Source organism: Talpa occidentalis, unplaced genomic scaffold, assembly GCF_014898055.3.
Source record: "Talpa occidentalis isolate TD23 unplaced genomic scaffold, MPIMG_talOcc4v2.1 talOcc4.12, whole genome shotgun sequence".
Taxonomy (NCBI): domain Eukaryota; kingdom Metazoa; phylum Chordata; class Mammalia; order Eulipotyphla; family Talpidae; genus Talpa; species Talpa occidentalis.
Window position 1 is genome coordinate 102,350,927 of NW_023601212.1, and position 17,695 is coordinate 102,368,621.

General features: G+C 67.3%; 1 protein-coding gene across 1 annotated transcript; it reads left to right on the top strand.

Moving 5' to 3' along the window:
* The first annotated feature begins 12,107 nt into the window (after window positions 1-12,107).
* Window positions 12,108-17,464, top strand: PRSS27 (serine protease 27). Its single transcript, XM_037508100.1, has 7 exons — window positions 12,108-12,156; window positions 14,504-14,602; window positions 14,774-14,800; window positions 15,345-15,507; window positions 16,268-16,539; window positions 16,740-16,909; window positions 17,159-17,464. The coding sequence occupies exons 1-7, from the start codon at window positions 12,108-12,110 to the stop codon at window positions 17,462-17,464; spliced, it is 1,086 nt and encodes a 361-aa protein (XP_037363997.1).
* Window positions 17,465-17,695: the final 231 nt, after the last annotated feature.

Here is a 17,695-nt window from a genome sequence, read left to right on the forward strand (position 1 = left end):
GGTCAGTAACCTGCTCCTTCACGGTGCGACTGATGTTATGTAACACTCCGTGCGTCACGGACTCTGATACCGGACACTCATTCTTTTTACTGTCACACATAACACTTCCATAAACAACCTCGTCCATAAATCTTTGAAAACAATCCGCTTGTTTCCTCAAGTTACGCCCCGCGGGGACTGCGAGTACAAAGGTGAGCCGGTGCTTACTGCATATTCGCAGACTGCGTTGATTTTTTTTTTTTTAAAGATTTATTTATTTATTTATTTATTTATACAAGCACTGGGCACAGTCAGAAGCGCGGGAGGGTGAGAGGATTCACCAGAGCCAGAGCGGGGAGCAGAGCAGGCAGAAGGACCGAAGGACACTGCTGAGGGGAGCAGCGGGCGGCAGGAGAGGTCTGCGCGCCATGTGGGACCCTCCTCTGGTGGCCGGGGAGCAGCCGGGGATCAAACCAGTGCTGCAGAGGCTGCGGGCAGCTTCGCAACCCAGTGCTCAACCGCTGCGCCACCGGGGAGGCCCAACTGCGTTGATTTTAAAAATGAATTTCTAAGCTTGTACAGTGGTTTATTTTTTTCCTTTCTTTACCAAGGAAAAATAGAATGCAAAAAATTTCCCTCCTAGCCCAGGTGTGGCGATGCAGTCTTTCTTGCCATGCAGAAGGGGAGCTCACTCATATTTTTTTAAGGTCTTCATTTATTCATTTTTTGCATACAAAGAGCTGGGGAACAGGCCAGAGGTGCGGGGGTGAGAGGATCCACCAGAGACAGAGCGGGGAACAGAACAGGTGGATCTACTGAAACACACTGCTGAGGGGAGCAGCGGGGAGACAGGAGAGGGCTGCTGCATCATGTGGGTCACTCCCTGCCTGGGGATCGAACTCAGGCCGCAACAGTAACAGCCTGGCATGAAGAGAGGAGCGTTGAAGATCTTCCGCAAGTGCAAAAGACAGGAGGACAAGATCCCAGCAAGCTCCCGTCGAGGGCACTGCCGAAGCCTCCCAGGGTGCCAGGGAGCCAGGCCCCTGCACTAGGAGACCCCTGCCTCCAGGCGCCAGGCCCCAGGTGCCCAGAGAGGACTCAGCGGACCCGGCCTCATTCCCTCGGCAGCCTCCACTGCCTGCACTGCAGCTTCCACTGCCCACGCTGGCACCTGCGCCCGAAGCAGGCACAGCCTCATGCAGCACGCCCCAGGCCACGCTGAGTGCCCGCGACAGGTTGGAGTCACACCCTGCCCTGTCCTGCCCGACGCCCTGCCACGTCCCTTCTGCCTCGGGGAATGCGCTCCCCTCAGAGGTGAACTGACCTTGACTTCTGTGTTGAACTAGCATCTTGCCTGGCCCTGCCTCCCAGGGAAAGGGCCTTGCTGCAAGGTGACTTCAGAACAAAGCCGAGGCCGGCTGGCCCAGGCGACATGAGATGCGCGGCCACCACGACCAACGCCATTGCGCCGCCTGCCCCCTGGCACGTCTGCTCTGCTGGTCAGCAAGCGGCAGCCTCTCAGACTCTAGTCTGCTGCCTTCCCGGCTTGTCGACAAATAAATGGAACCACTTCCCTCTCCAAACTCTGCTCCTCGCATGGGTGAGGGGCACCGAAGCAGCAAGTCTAGCCCATGCCTGCTGAGCCGCGCCCGCAGCCCCTCCACTCCCACCTCCCGGTCTCACCAGCGCGCCCACCGAGGCGGGAGCTGCCAGCTGGCCCTTCAACTCTCTCCTGTCTTTAAAGAACCAGTTGTGGGCCTCCCCTGGTGGCGCAGGCGGTTCAGTGCTGTGCTGTGAAGCTGCCTGCAGTCTCTGCCACGCCGGTTCAATCCCGGCCAACCGGCGAGGGTCCCACGTGGCGCGGCAGACCTCTCCTGTCTCCCCGCTGCTCCCCTCAGCAGTTGTATTTCGCCAGTCTGCCTGTTCTGCAACCCACTCTGTCTCTAGTGAATCCTCTCACCCTCCCGGACATCTGGCCTGCGCCCCAGTTCTTGTATAAATAAATCTTTAAAAAAAAAAAAAGAACCAGTTGCTAAATATTTGTCACATTGCTCTGGGCCTGTCTGGGGAGCGGGGGCACAGTGAGGACCAGACAAGTCCCAGACTCACAGGTTGCCACAGCAGCTCACAGCACCTCCACTTCCCTGCCTCCAACCCAAACAGCCCTCTGGATGCCACCCGACGTGCTCCTGGGAGCCCAGCCTGAGTCTGCAGCCCAGCATGGCCTGGGCCTCAGCTCCAGTAGCTGCTACCGGCCACGCCCACACCCCAGTACCCTCCCCCTGCCCAGGGTTTCCCTGTGAGCGCAGGCGGGCCAGGGCACACAGCTGGGCAGCAGCAAGGGCTCAGCCAAACGCCACACCTGGGGCCTGCTTAGCTGCGAAACCCCCACCCTGGGCTTGTTGTGGAGGTAGGTTCTGGGAACATTTATCAGATGCCTGTTCTCGGCAGCTCCCTCCTCCTCGCTGAGCAGGGACAACTTCGCAGGAGGCATCTGTGTGTCTGGGCTGCGCCTCAGGCCAGCTGGACCAGCTGGAACCCCATCTTCTCACGACAGGGCCCGCCCCTCCCCATTTACACACAAGAAACCACACACAGGATTCCTCTGGGTCAAATAACAGAGGACCGTGACTCACTCTGCCGAAGCAAAATAACACGGCCGCGTTGTGACTTTATTATTCCAGGAAACACCTGCTCAGGGACACATAATCCTGCGTGGATTCTGATAAGTCTACCTAAAACCACACAACTTTTCAGCAAGTGACTTCAAACACAAGCCCCAAGACTCTGGGGACCCTCACCTTACGAGGACCACAAATCCCAAAGTACCGAGGCCCAATAATCCCAAAGGACTCAACCGTCCTCACCCCAGCTGTAAACCCGCCTCAGGAGGCCCAGCTCCACCAGGCCCCAGAGCTCAGCAGCTCATCGGGGCGTCTCCACGCGAGGAGGGTGACCTCCCATCAGCGCGCAGCCGCTGTGGGCTCCCTCCGACACGCACACGGTCTCCCCGTGCCCGGCTTAGGCCTCGTGTCGCGTGCTGTGGGCCCGGGCCGCCATGGCCGGCGCCTCTGGGGGACGCCGAGTTTAACAATGCAGACACTTCTGAGAGCAGTGAGAGGCCTGGAGGTGGAGACGCCATCTTTGTGGGTCCTCGGCGCCCCCCCAAAGAAGGGGTCATCACTCCCCAAGTTCCTGACCTTCAGTAATCAGGGAGCCAGTGACGGCTCCCCCTTCAACACCCCGGATCCGCCTCCAGAGGAACGTGGCGGGGTGGGGCGCTCACCAGGTGCGCCTTATCAGCGGCCGGGTCCTCTCGCCAGGACTCTCCCCTCTACTGCGGGGTACAGATGAGGTCACCCCAGCTGTCCCGCAGGCGCCTCCTCCCTGCGTGAGCCGCAGGGCCTGGGGCAGGATAACACCGCCCGCCCCATGGCCGCGGCGGCGTCACCGCGAGGGTTTCTCGCGCGCTGCAGATGCGGGGCTCCCCCTCCCGACGTGTCTGAGTCTGCCGTGGGGTCCAGGCTCGGGTGGGGGTTTCCTCGCAGTGCCGGCGGCCGCCGTCCTGAGGGCGCCTCCGGGGAGCAGGGCCGGCCAGGGCAGGGCCCGACGGGGGGGGGCGGAGAGGGGCCAGAGCCCAGCGGGCGCGACCTCCGCAGCGGAGCCGGGACGAGCCTCGCGGACCCGGGAGGAGCCTCGCGGACCCGGGAGGAGCCTGCGGACCCGGGACGAGCCTCGCGGACCCGGGAGGAGCCTCGCGCGCCCAGGAGAAGCCTCGCGGCGCACGCCGCCGCCCTGGGCGCCTCGGGCGGGAATCCCCGGCACCAGCGCGCGCACTAGCCCCGCGGGCTCAGGGCCGGGGACACCCTCGCGACCCGGCGCGGAGCGGGCGCGGACCGGGACCCAGAGCGCCGCGGCGCCCCGGGCAGCGGAAGGGCCGGCTCCGCGCGAGGGATGCCGGGAAGCGTCGGGGAGGGCCGACTTCCGGCCGCGGGGCCTGCTGGGGGCTCGGCGCCGGGGTCACCTGGGGCGGCGGGCGCGGGGCGGCGGGCGCGGGGCGGCGGGCGCGGGGCGGCGGGCGCGGGGCGGCGGGCGCGGGGGGGCGGGGGCCCTGCCCGCGGGGCGCCTCCGCCTCGGCCGCGCGCGTGGCCCCCGGAGGCCGCCTGGGGGTGCGGCCGCCCACGCGGCGCGCGGGCCTCCTCCCCCGGGGGGTCCCCGCGCTCGAGGCCGCGGAGGGGCCGGGCCGAGTCGGGCGCTGCTGCGCGGGCGTCGGGAGCGCCAGGCCGGTGCCGGGCGGTCGCCGCCTCGAGCCCGCCGGGGTTGCGCGCCGAGCCCCGAGCCCGCGCGGCGCCGCCGCAGCTGAGGTGGAGCGGCCGCCGCGCTCGCGCTGACTAACGAGAACCAGCCCGCTAGGGTCGCCCGCGCTCGCGGCAGCTCCCTGAGGACGCGGCTGCGTCGGGTCGCGTCCCGGCTGCGCGTCCGCGGAGGGGTGTGGGGGCGCCGCGGCCCCGAGGCAGCCCGGCTGAGGGGCCTGCAAAGTGGGGCCGCGGCAGCCCCGCCCCCCGCGCCCTCGGCTCACCCCTTGGCCCGGGGCCGAAGCTGGGGCCGCGCAGGAGTCGGGGCGCTCGCGAGGAGGAACACGGGTGCTGCCAGGGGCTCAGGCCCTGCCCGCGGGCGAGGCTGTGCTGGCCCAGCTCGGGATCTGCTCTGGCCCGGCTCCCCTGAGCCTGCCCGACACCCCTCCCGCGCCCCCCAGCCTGAGCCTGCCCGACACCCCTCCCGCGCCCCCCAGCCTGACCCTGCCCCACACCCCTCCGGCGCCCCCCAGCCTGACCCTGCCCCGCGCCCCCCAGCCTGACCCTGCCGACACCCCTCCCGCGCCCCCCAGCCTGACCCTGCCGACACCCCTCCCGCGCCCCCCAGCCTGAGCCTGCCCCACACCCCTCCCGCGCCCCCCAGCCTGAGCCTGCCCCACACCCCTCCCGCGCCCCCCAGCCTGACCCTGCCCCGCGCCCCCCAGCCTGACCCTGCCGACACCCCTCCCGCGCCCCCCAAGCCTGAGCCTGCCCCACACCGCTCCCGCGCCCCCCAGCCTCTCTGACTGTCCTGCGGGCCTGGGCCTGGGCGGCAGCGGAGCCCCCAGCGCAGGTGTCGAGGACTCAGCCGGGTCGGGATAAGCCCCACCGGGCTTTCCAGCTGCGAAGGGGCCTGCGGCGGGCGCGCCGGGTAAGGACGGCCGGGAGCGGGGAGACCAGCGTCCCCGGGACCGTCTCCCGGCTGCGTAGCCGCAGGCCGGTGAGCCGCGGGCAGCCCGGGGACCTGAGCTTGGGGCCGAGCGCTGGGAGGGGCGCGCCAGGTGCGGGGGTGCCTCCTCGCCCTGATTTCTCCCTGAAGAGGGTGAAGCTGGGCACCCGCTCCGCCGGAGCGTGCGCAGGGCCTGGGCCTCCCGCTAAGGGGAGGCGAGGAACCGGACCAGCGCTGCCGGCCCCTTGCCGCCTCGCAGGGGTACCAGGCGCCCGCACCTGGCCGGGCTGCCCTCCGCGGGAGGTTGTAGGCCGATGGCCTCGCTGGGTGTCCTGACGCCGTCGGTCCCCCACGGTGCTGTCCTTGTTCTGACAACCTGGAGGCCAGACCCGGGCACTGCCCTCCCCGGGAGCAGCTGTGCACGCGCGTGTCCACACCGGGCGTTCTTCTCGCGGCGGGGACGCGTCTCTCCAGCCCTGGCCGCCGCCCTCGGCCCCGCCGGCCCCCGCTCGCGGGCAGCGCCCCGCCAGGAGCACGGGACAGACGCCGCCACCCCCAGTCCCAGCGGCGCCGACCTGGCCCCGGGCTGCGTCGTGGAGCCTCTCGCAGCCGCTTCGGTCGGGCGCTGCCCGGCCCGGGTGTCCGCGAGACACGAGTGTGTCCTCCGCCGTCTCCTGCCGACGCCGGGGGGCCAGCGGCCGGGCCGTCTCTCGGGGGCCTCCGGGCCGCCGCCCACGTCTGGCGCCGGGTGGGGTGCCCGCGGGCCTGCCCTCCGCCGGGGCCGGGGCCCCGCCACGCCACGGTCTGGCCGCCAGAGCTCCGGCCTGCGGGGTCCTTCTCGGGGTCAGCGCCCACTTCTCGTCCCTCTTTGTGAAAAGAACATTTTCCACCCGGGATGAGTGGCGGGGTTGCATTTTGTGTCTGCAGTCCAGGGTTATAAAGGAAGTCTACGTTTTGTTTGTCTAATGTGTTTAGACTTTGAGGCTTTAAAAACATTTTTATGAGCCATGTGAGGTGCAGCTGGCCTGTTCTCCGGCTGTCCCAGCTGACTTTTTTTCAAGACTGTTCACTGAGTAATTTTTTCATGCTCAACTGATTTTGAAATAACATTGACTTAAGATATATTTATAGGGGCCTCCCTGGTGGCCATGGGGTTAGTCTCGGCCTGTCACTGCTGCGGCCTGAGTACCATCCCCGGCCAGGGAGCTGCCCACAGGGCGCAGCAGACCTCTCCTGGCTCCCCGCTGCTCCCCTCAGCAGTGGATTTCAGTACATCTGCCTCTTTTGCTCCCCACTCTGTCTCTGGTGAATCCTCTCATCCTCCACGCCTCTGGCCTGCACCCCAGTTCTTGTATGAAAAATAAATTTTAGAAAAGCCTTTAAATAAAGAGGCCCTTCTCTCCGCTTATTCACCGAGCATTTGTCCACGAAGTCCTCCCTGTGGCTTCGGGGGACAGGCTTCCTTGGCTCCCGCGGTGGTTCCCAGCTGACTCCCTGGCCTCTCACAGCTACACGGGGCTGAGAAGCAGCCGCAGCCGCAGCTGTAAGCATGGCCTCGCCGCCTCTGCCCGCCAGGAGCAGAAGGTCCCAGAGCTGAAACGTGGGAGGTGCGGCCAGCGAAGGGGCGCCCTGGGGCAGAGGACGGTGCTCGGGCTGGGAGCGCCTGAAACGATCCTTGCACGTGTGACTTTTGAACCGCTTGACTTGAGGTCTTGCTAGTTGGCCTTCGTCTCGTGCCGCCGCTGCCTTACGGAATCCAGAGCAGGTGCGCTGGCGCAGAGGCGAACCTGTGCCGTGTTAGCATGAGGCGGGCCTGGGTGGAGTCTGGGTCTGAATTTAAGACGTTGTGTATCTAAGATCAGAAGCCTAGGTGGGTTTGTCAGAATTTCACGCGTCATGGCAGGCCCTGGGCCAGCTCCCCCGGCCAGCACGCGTTGCGGGGTCCCCCTGTGGGGTTCACACACCACACTGAGTCCCAATAGCATTCGTTTGTTCTCCTTCCCCAGAGCTTCGGAGGCCATGCAGGCCGGAGAGTTTCATTCCGTGAGCGTGAATCCGGTCAGCCTAGTGAGTTTAAAGCGAATTCATTTGATGAGTTTCACTTTAATCAATTCAGTTTCACTTTGTGAAGCGATTTTTTTCCTACCTGTTGTGTTAGTTTGCTACAGTAGCATCGCCCGTGGGGCATTTTCTTCCCACCGGACCTCGGTGTTGGTGCCCGGGTGGCTGGTGCTGGTCTCCGCTAACGGGTCATCAACTCCCTTTTACATTTTTTATTTGGAAATCGTGTGGCATTTCCTTAAAACAATTGCCATTCGATCCAACAACTCGCCTTTGGTTACATTCACGAAAGAAGTGACGTCAGGGTCTCGCCATGCTCGTCCACGCGTGTGCAGAGCCGTGTCCACGGCCGCGTCATTCATAGCCCCCCACAAGGCGAGGGGGTCACATATCCCCGGACCGGGCATGGACAGACACGGCCTGTCCGTCCTGCAGACGGAATACGATGCAGCCATGAAAAGGAAACCCCCCAAACCGCAGCTTAGACATGTTGTTTAGAAAGCAGGGCCGAGTAGACTGAAATCCTCCGCACCTCTTGTCCTCCCGGCCCCCACCATCCCCCAGCTGTGGTTCACTCCCCAGCTGCACCCCAGGAACCCTGACGGCTCATGGCGTTACAGCTGACAAAGTCCTCTCCGCCCTGGAGGCTGCTCACACGGCGGCGCCTGCGGTCCCCCGGGAGCCTCCGCACGTGGGCCGGGTCCGCCCGCTGCCTCCTCACGACCGTGGAGTCCTCCCTCCACTGCGCCCCGGCTCCCCTCCTGCCCCCAGTATACTCGGGGCCCGCCGACCCCGTGGTGCTCGCCTCTTGCAATAAACTCCTTCGTGAAAAGACTTCCCGACGGCTCGGCCTTTGTCTTTTTTATTTTATTTTTATTTATTTATTTGTTTGTTTTATTTATACAAGCACTGGGTACAGTCAGAAGCGCGGGAGGGTGAGAGAATTCACCAGAGCCAGAGCGGGGAGCAGAGCAGGCAGAAGGACCGAAGGACACTGCTGAGGGGAGCAGCGGGCGGCAGGAGAGGTCTGCGCGCCATGTGGGACCCTCCTCTGGTGGTCGGGGAGCAGCCGGGGATCGAACCGGCACTGCAGAGGCTGCGGGCAGCTTCGCAACCCAGCGCTCAACCGCTGCGCCACCGGGGAGGCCCTCGGCCTTTGTCTTGCCGGTGGTCACAGCCCCAGCCCGGGGGACTTGGAGGGCCCCACGCTCAGCGAAATAAAGCCAGACCAAAGGGACCCGGGCTGGGGGGCCACGTCTCAGGTCCTGGCACGGTGACACGCACAGGCAGAAAATGGGCGCCAGGCTCGGGCAGGGAGGCTGCGGGGCGGGGAGCACACCCTGCGGTAAAGCCGCACCACCGGGCCCTGCGTCCCGACGATTTTCCAGCCTGAGGACACGCCGGGGCTGGGGCTTCGCGGCGCCATCACAGTCCAGCCCTGGCTGACCACGGCCGGGGAGGGGCGGCGGGGCGGGCGCCTCACGCTGGGCCCCGGTCTTTGTGTGACTCACTATGAAAAGCTGGAAATGAAACGAGAAGGCGGTTTCTGCGGGGCGCTGCCCCCTCTTGCAGATGGGCAGTTCGGTTCCGGCGCTGTCACTGGCTTTCGGTGGCGCCGGCGCCCCCACATCTGCCTACCACGGGGGTTCCAGGTCAGCAGGTGGGAACGCTCTGGGCCGGAGACTGTCGGTGGCCTCAGCTGTGCGGCCCGCGGGTGGCCGGGGCGGCGGGGCCTGCCATCCACACCAGTTCAAGCAAGAACAGATTGAGGTGGGGGTGTCCTGAGGAGGTGGAAAAGGGCTTTATTTTCCTGTGTGGCCCCTTCTGAGAACCCAACGCCCACGCCCGGCCGGCCCTGGAAGCCCCGTTCTGAGCGCGAGCACGAGCCTCTGGGCGCAGGGTGTCTCCTAAGAAGGTCTTGACAGGAGCCGACACAGCTCCACCGGCCGGCCTGGAGGACCCTAAACGTGCAGCCGGTACCCAAATACCGAGAGAGTGGGGTGCGGTCACGCCCGCCTCCTCCAGGCAGGCTGGTGGCGGCGGGTCCTGGGCTCGGCCCACAGCCAGGAGTTCTAGCGGGAAGCGGGCCGCGGGGTGACAGCCGGGCCGGCGCGAGCCTGGGCCTGGGGAGCACGGCCCCCCCCCGCGGAAGGTCACCTCACGCTGCAGCACAGCGAGGAGCGCCGTCATGGTTAGAAATGTCTGAAGCGCGCTCCCCTCAGCGGTGTGCTTCGGTTCTTTGCCTGCTCTGCTCCCCGCTCTGGCTCTGGTGAATTCTCTCACCCTCCCGCGCTTCTGACTGTACCCAGTGCGTGTATAAACAAAAACAAACAAACAAATAAATAAAAGCATGCCTCTATTAAAAAAAAAAAAAAAAGAAATGTCTGAAGCGCAAGGGTGCTGTGGCGTCTCCTGAGAGACTGCCCTGCACGCAGCCTGCCCGTTCGTTAAATAATGTAGAGGTTAGACTGAGGCCTTCAGTCAGCGGAGGAGCTGAAAGCTGTAGTTTCATCTGAGCCACTAAAATACTTAGGATTTGCAGCGTTGTGACACAGTCCTTTTAAAATCAAGACCGCTATACGTTCATTTCATTGAACATGTAACATCACAACTGAAACATCATAGACATGGATTTTAGCTGATAAGTTAAACGAGTGGAGCACGTTTAAATAAATGAGAGAATGGTGAGATAAAACAAGTGAGAAAGTTAACCCAAGACTTGCATAAACTGGCTATTTTGCTAACATTAAGAAGGTGCTAAAATTAGGGGGCCTCCCTGGTGGCACAAGAGGTTGACATGCAGCCTATGAGGCTGTCAGCAGCCTCTGCAGCACGAGTTCCATCCCCGGCCAGGGGGCTACCCACATGGCGCAGCAGACCCCTCCCGTCTCCCCGCTGCTCCCCTCAGCAGTGTGTTTCAGTCAATCCACCTGTTCTGCTCCCCGCTCTGTCTCTGGTGGGTCCTCTTAGCCCCTGCACCCCTGGCTTGCACCCCAGCTCTTGTATGCATAAATAAATACATCTTTTAAAAAATTACAAATAAAATGATAAAGAAGTTAATCTCTTATTTTAGCTCAAAATAGTAAAGCAGCCTAATGTTTCTGAAGGGTCTCCTTGACCGAGCGCGTGAGTGGAACTGGACGCTGCATGTTAACATTTTAAGTTGCCTACCAGCAATCCCGTGTTGGCTTCTTGTTAACGAGTCATCGACGTGGTTCAACTTACAGCGAACCTTTCCTTTAACGGGAAACGTCGCTCTGGCGCGTGTAAGAACATGTGTTTTCACTTCTTGGATGTAAATGTAGGGAACTCGGTGACATACTAGCACGTTTCCTGACAAGCCATTTGGAACACGCATGCATTCCAGTTTTGTAAAACTGCTGAAATAATTTCAAACTTATAAGTAAAATTGCAAGAAAAATATATAGGAACCGCCCCCCCCACCACCACTTTCCCCGGCCCCGCGGCAGGGGCAGCGGCAGGGGCAGCGGCAGGGGCAGCGGCAGGGGCAGCGGCAGGGGCAGCGGCAGGGGCAGCTGCGGGCGCCGCCGGGTCACGGGCGCCTCCTGAACCTGAAGGACGTTCGCTGCCCAGTCACGATGGTGGCCAGCAGGAAGCTCAAGCGACGCGGTTCTGCAGCCTGAGGGTCTTATACAGTTTCCCCAACTTCTCCAGTAACATTTCTACAGCAAAAGGCAACGGAAAGTCGTTTTCCTCGGTTCAGAATGAAACGGGGAGCGCAGGACTCGCTGCGGAGGCCGCAGCCACATCGGCTCCTTGGTCCCTCTTCCTTTCTTCTTTGAAAGATGGATTTATTTATGCACACAAGAGCGGGGTGCAGGCCGGGCACGGGGTGGGGGGCAGAGCAGGGACACGGGCTGAAGGGGGCGGGCGAGGGCGGGGGCGGCCAGCAGAGGGCGGCGTCGCCCGAGCGGCGCGGCCGGCCCAGGTCCAGGACCGGGGTGACCGGGGCGACCCCGCGGCTCAAGGGCCCGGCCCCCACCGGGGCGCAGCGGGGCACCCCAGAGCTCGCGCACCGGCGCAGGGGGGGCCCGAGGCAGCGCCCCGCCCGCCCCGCAGGCCTCTCGCCCGCAGGCAGCCTGGGGGGTCGGGCGCGCGAGCCCCGAGTCCCGCCCTGACGCCGGCCCCGCGCCCCAAACAGTTTCCTCCCCCGCCGCGGCCGCGCGGGGGGAGGGGGGGCGCGGGGGGGGGTGCGAGGGGGGTCGGACTCCCCGCGCCCTCCGGGCGCTGCTCCCGCCCCCGGCCCCGCCCGGCCGCACCCTGGGGGCGGCTCTACCTCGCCTGGAGGGGGCCCCCGAAGCGCGCTGGGGCTCTCTGGGGACCCCCACCCCACAGCCCAGTTCCTCCCCGGTGGTTCCATCAGCACAGCTCGGGCAAAAGCCCCCGGACCCGCTGGCCGTGCCCAGCAGGCGCTCAGGAAATGCGGACCAGTGGCCCAGGGAGGGCCCCGCAGGACCCCAGGAGGCACCAGCCGTCGGCGGGGCCTGTGGTCAGTTGGGGAGCACACCCCTAGGCCACCGGCTCCCAAATGGCACCTCTGGCACCAAGACCCCAACGTGTGTCCGGGTAGGGTCCAGACTGCAGGTTCAGGGGGTTCAGGGCCAGGGCACGGAGGAGCCGGGGTTCTGGGGCACCTCCTTCCTGCTGGAAGGAGCCGGGCTGGCCGGGAGGACAGGTCCGGCCGCATAGCAGGGCTGACACTCACCGCGGGCATAAAACCCCACTTCATGGAGCCGGCACCCGGCGCTGCTGCTCGGAGCCTCCCGCCGCGGTCTGGCCCCAGCCCCAGCCCCGCCGAGACCATGCGGGGGCCGCCGGGCCCGGCGCTGCTCCTGCTGCTGCTGAGCGCCGGTGAGTCCAGGTGCCGCGGGGCCGGGTGGCCGACCCCGGGGCGGGCCCCCCCGCCTGGCTCCCCGGGGATGCGGGGCAGGCGTCCCCTTCCCGCCACAGCAGCGGGGCCTCCTGGCTGGAGGTAAGATTCCAGATGCCCCACCTGGGGGAGCGAAGGGGGGCCTTGAGGGTGGTGAGGGACAGGCCCAAGGGACGGGAGGCGGCGATGGCCCGGGGTTTGCTCCCGTCCTGCCGTCGGGTGATCACTGCGCCCGGCCCTGGGCCTGGCTGCCCGTGACCTGCTGCCCCCGGCCCCCCAACACGGGCTGCCTGTGTGCGGGACTCAGGCTCGGAGCCACTGGCGCACCCGTGGGGCACCGGCAGCCCAGCCCGCGCCCGGGAGCCCTGTGGGGCTCGTGGGGAGTGGGGCCCGGGGCCCAGGCTGCCGGCTCTTGCTCCCACCATCGAGGGGGGTTGGGGGAAGCAAGCTGACCCCCCCCATCCCATCTCCTGATCCTGGGGCAGGGCCAGCAGCGGCCACACCGGCCAGGCACCTCCCTGCCGGGCCAGCTGCTCCCTCCCAGGGCACCCTCCGCATTCCTGGGCCAGCCCAGCCGGCCAGGCCGCCAGCTCACCTCCCTGTCCTGGGCTCACCTCCCAGGGCTGGGCCAGGTCACCCCAGGCCACCGCTCAGCAGGGCTCCAGGGGAGGAGGGCTCCTGGGGGCGCCTCTGGGGGGCCCCTCCTGGCCTCCTGGAACCAGCAGAAAAAGCCTCTTGGGGGGGCCCACCTCGGCTGGGGCAGAGGCTGGCTGCCCCACGGGTTGACTAATTGGGGGCAGTGCCAACGCGGAGACTGCAGCCTGCATCGGGTTCAGACGGCTCTGAGCAGGGCCTGGGCGCCGTCCACCCCACCTTGGGCTCCCCCAGCTGCAGAGCCCCAACCAGCTGCAGGGGACTGGGGGCCCGGGGCCCAGACAAGGGGCCGTGCCTAGCCCCCAACAGGCCCCGCCTTACAGAGCCCAGAGCTCCAACTGCCCCTCCCTTGTCAGCCCTGTCTCCATGGCCACCCTCAAGGGTCCCTCTGCACAAGCCCTGGGTCTTTCCTGGAGCTCCTGGGCCTGTAGGGGAGGTGAGGAGATTCTACCTCCAGGGAGAGGTGGGCAGGGCGCCTGCAGCCAGAGCACTCAGGAGAGGAAGCGAGGCTTCCAAGAGAGCACAAACATCGAGGGCTGCCTGGAGGAGGCGGCCTTTCGATTAACATTAAGACAGCATTTGGACTTGTCAGGACAGGAAAGGGCTTCCAGGCAGGTGTGTTGTGAGCAGGCACTGGAGGCCCAGGCTGGAGGGCTCAGTCCCAGTCAGATGCCCCGGGAAGCTCAGGCGGGAGGAAGCCTCAAGGCTCCAGGGGTCCAGCTGTGCCACACCTGGTCTCAGGATTGAACGAATCAGTTCATCTGCTGGGATGGGAGGGGAAGGCTCTGGGGAGAACTGAGACAAGGTTCTGGAACATTCCCAGAGGGCAGGACAGGGTGGACGGCACGCTCGGGTGGACGGGTGGGGAGCCTGCTTGGGCAGACACCTGGGCCAGGCCAGCGCAGCTTCTCACCACCGAGTGAGCACGTGTCCAGCCAGGAAGGGCTGGCGGCGGCCCCGGAGACCGGCCCTTCCAAGGCCCGCCTGGGTCGCACCCGCCAGCGCGGGGATGGCCAGGCCGACTTCCTGCTCCCCGGGCCGCGGGGCTGACTCACCTGCCCCCTGCTCGGAAAGGCGGCCGGTCTCCGGTGTCCACCTCCCTCTCGTGCCCCACCCACCGCTGTCCCGCCCTTCCCCTGCGGTCATCACGCACCCACCCAGGGCCCTCCACTTGGCATCGGGAGTGGACACCCAGAATGCAAGTCTGGCAGAAGAAAGGGGGTCCCCAGGGTCCTCTGGCCCCCCAGGGAGACGTGTGGCTCAGCCTCCCACTCCCTGCCCCCGGGGCTGGTTCTCCCTCCTGGCCCAGTGTGAAGGGGGGAGCAGCCCCACCCTGAGTCCTCCTGAAGGTGGGGAGAGGTGGCTGTCCTGGGCCCCCGGCTTGGCCAGCCCTACCCCCACAGAGGCAGGCACTGTGGGGGGGGGTCTCTCCCCACGGACAGGCACCCAAGTGCTGCTGGCCCTGGCTGGGGTCTCCGAGCTACAGAGGCTCCTCGAGGTGGAGGTGTGGGGGTGCACACTGGGAGGTGGGCCCCCAGAACAGCAGGGACGCCGTGCCCTGCCGGGGTGCTGGCGCTGACCACACAGGGGTCCCCTCGGAGTCTGAATCTCAGGACGCTGACGGGGCCACAGCAGCTCCAGCCCCGGCTCCAGCCTCGGCCTTTCTCCCTCCAGGCGCGGGGCCCCAGTCTCCCCGGGGCTTCCAGACGGGCGCCCCGCGGGGTCCTCACCGCAGGCGGGGTCGCACCCTCCTGGCCCAGCAGCCCCACATAGGTGCCCCACCGCTGCCACCCGGGTCCCAGCCCCACTGCGTGCTGATGGCCCGTCACAGCCCGCCCCATGCCCCGCCCCGCCCGGCCGCCCTGCGGTCTGCAGAGCTGAGGGGGCGCTGGTGGGGGGCACGGGGCGGGCCAGAGTCACTGACAGCCCTTTCCTCCCCTGCAGGAAGCCGGGGGTCTGAAGCCTCGAGAGGTAAGGCCCGAGGCCCGGGTGAGGAGCAGCAGCGGCCTCCTGCCGGGGGCACACGCGCACACACAAACAACACACACACCACACACCACACACCCCCACAGGAAACCCAGCACGAGTGAGCAGGGCACGGGGGAGCTGAAAGTGGGGGCCGTGGACCCAGGCAGGAGGGCGGCAGCAGGGGCCACGCAGCTGAGGGGCCACACAGCAGGCCCCGGGGCGCAGGAAGCGGTGGCGGGAGGAGCCAGGGTCGGCGCGGAGACTCCTGCCGCAGCAGCGACGCCCTCAGGGTCAGCCACGCCGAGCGCGACCCCCCGCGCCCGCTGGGAGCCCCTGGCCCGGGCCTCGCCAGCTGCCCTCTCCCCGCGGGCCCACGGGGTGACCTGACGTCACCCCCGCCCGAGGGCTCCGCCGTGGCAGAGGCTCCCCGCGGCCCCGGGTCAGGAGCAGGGCCGGCCTGCGCGGCGGGGGGGGGGGGGGGGGGCTGGGTGCAGGGCTGGGTGGGGAGGCGGCGGTGCCCCACGGAGCGCTCGGCCCGTCCCCCTAGTCTGCGGGCGCCCCAGGATGCTGAGCCGGATGGTGGGCGGGCAGGACGCCGTGGAGGGAGAGTGGCCGTGGCAGGTCAGCATCCAGCGCAACGGGAGCCACTTCTGCGGGGGCAGCCTCGTCGCGGAGCGGTGGGTCCTCACGGCCGCGCACTGCTTCTCCGAGTGAGTGGGGGCGGCCCCCGCGCCCGCGCCTCCCTCCCCTGCGCCCCGCGCCCGCCCCGCGCCGTCTTTTCAGCACCGCGGACAGCGCCCGGCCCCCCTCCAGGCCGCCTCCCGCGCCCCGACAGGGCCGGACCCGCACCTGGCCTCCAGGGAGGCGCTTTGGCAGGCCGGGCTCGCTCCCCTGTCCTCCCTCCCACCCCCACGTCCAGGACGTGCCTCCCTCTGCCGGGACTGTGCTTCCGCTCCCTCCCGCCCCACCGCGTCTAGGGTCACCCTGGAAGCCCCGGGCACAGCCAGGCCACCCAGCCCGGCCACCCACCGCCAGCCGCTGGCTCTCCCCTCGCCCCCCGCGCTCCCCCTTCTACCCACACCCACGCCCGGAGCTTGGACGCAGGCTGAGAGCGAGCAGGCCCCTTGCCCAGGCCATTTGTGGCCGGCTGGGCGCCCGTGGGTGGTCGTCTCCCTCAACAGCTAGTCAGCCTTTCAGGTAGGGGCGGTCACTGCCCCATCCCACAGACAGCGAGCCAGGTGGCCTGCCCGGACCGGCACCCCGGCTGCAGATGGTCAGGAGGGGGGCTGCGGCAGCTCCTGCCCCGGCCAGCTCACCGGACACTGCGTTGCCAGCCGGCCACGAATGCTGCTGGGCGTGCGCGAGGCCAGCCAAGCTGGCAGGGAGGGGCCGGCGGGGAGGGCCTGGCAGCCTCCAGCTCCGCCTTCAAGCTCTGGGGGCTGCCTCACGCCAGCCCCTGCTCCTTCCCAGCACCTCGGACACGTCCCTGTACCGGGTCCTGCTGGGCGCGCGGCAGCTGGCGGAGCCGGGGCCGCACGCCCTGTACTCCCGCGTGAGGCGGGTGGAGAGCAACCCCCTGTACCGGGGCATGGCGTCGAGCGCCGACGTGGCCCTGGTGGAGCTGGAGGCACCCGTGACCTTCACCCACTACATCCTCCCCGTGTGTGTGCCGGACGCCTCGGTGGTCTTTGAGGCGGGCATGAGCTGCTGGGTCGCCGGCTGGGGCAGCCCCGGTGAGCAAGGTAAGGAGCAGGGCCGGGAGGCTATGGGGGACGGGGCTGGAGAACGCCCGGGCAGCCTGGGGCCACTCTGCGCCAGGTCGGACATCGGTACTCGAGTGCCCTGCCCGCGGGGCTGGAGCCGGGGCAGCTGAACCCAGCAGGGGCGGGCGGGGCGGGGCCTCACCTAATGGCCCTGAGCTGCCGCCTTTCGCCCTCCCCAGACCCGCTGCCCAACCCCAGGGTCCTGCAGAAGCTGGCGGTGCCCATTATCGACACGTCCAGATGCAACCAGCTCTACAGCCAAGACGCAGAGTCCGGCCTCCTGCCGAAGACCATCCAGGAGGACATGCTGTGCGCTGGCTTCGCCGAGGGCAAGAGGGACGCCTGCAAGGTAGGGCGGGCAGGCCCGGCTCCGGCCCGCTGGGATGGGGCCTCAGCGCATGGGCAGCGGCCAGGCCTGGCGGGCACTGTCAGCTGGGAAGGCGACGCCCCGCGCCCGGCCAGGAGCGCCCCGGCGGGCCCAGCACTGCACCCCCGGTGACCGGCGTGGTCTGGGGAGGCTGCAGAAGGGCCGGCGGGGCCTGTGTCTGCGAGAGGCAGGCGCTGGCCCCTGGCCTCTGACGGCCTCTGCTGCCCACAGGGCGACTCCGGGGGCCCCCTGGTGTGCCTGGTGGGCCCGTCCTGGCTGCAGGCTGGGGTGATCAGCTGGGGCGAGGGCTGCGCTCGCCGGAACCGCCCAGGGGTCTACATCCGGGTCACCGCCCACCAGCACTGGATCCGCCGCATCGTCCCGGAGCTGCAGTTCCAGCCCGCGAGGTCCGGCGGCCGGGAGCGAGGCCCCCAGGCCCGGCACCCCCTGGGCCGGAGCGCCGCGCCCCGCCTGGAGGCTCGGGCCGTCCCGCTGGTGCTGGCGGCTCTGCTCGCCGCCCGCCCTGTGCACCTGTAAAGCGCTGTGCTCGCCCCTCGCCCGGTGCTGTCATTTACGTCCCCCCGCGTCAGACCCGACCTGGGGGCCTGCCCGGGGCAGCTGGGGCCAGGGGCGGGCCGGCCGTGGGGGCCCGGACGCCGTGGGGCCGAGACCGGGGCAGGACCCGCGAGCTGGGGGGGGGAAGGGGGCGTCCCGGAGGTGGAGGGCTGGAGGGGGCGTCAGCCTGTTGCCCCAAGACTTCCCCAGCAG

What these genes read in the sequence shown, in the direction of transcription:
- PRSS27 (XM_037508100.1), top strand. Translation starts at nt 12,108, where the DNA reads ATGCGGGGGCCGCCGGGCCCGGCGCTGCTCCTGCTGCTGCTGAGCGCC. An exon ending in GGGGTCTGAAGCCTCGAGAG is followed by an intron (nt 14,801 to 15,344) that starts GTAAGGCCCGAG and finishes CCGTCCCCCTAG; the next exon opens with TCTGCGGGCGCCCCAGGATG. An exon ending in GCAAGAGGGACGCCTGCAAG is followed by an intron (nt 16,910 to 17,158) that starts GTAGGGCGGGCA and finishes TGCTGCCCACAG; the next exon opens with GGCGACTCCGGGGGCCCCCT.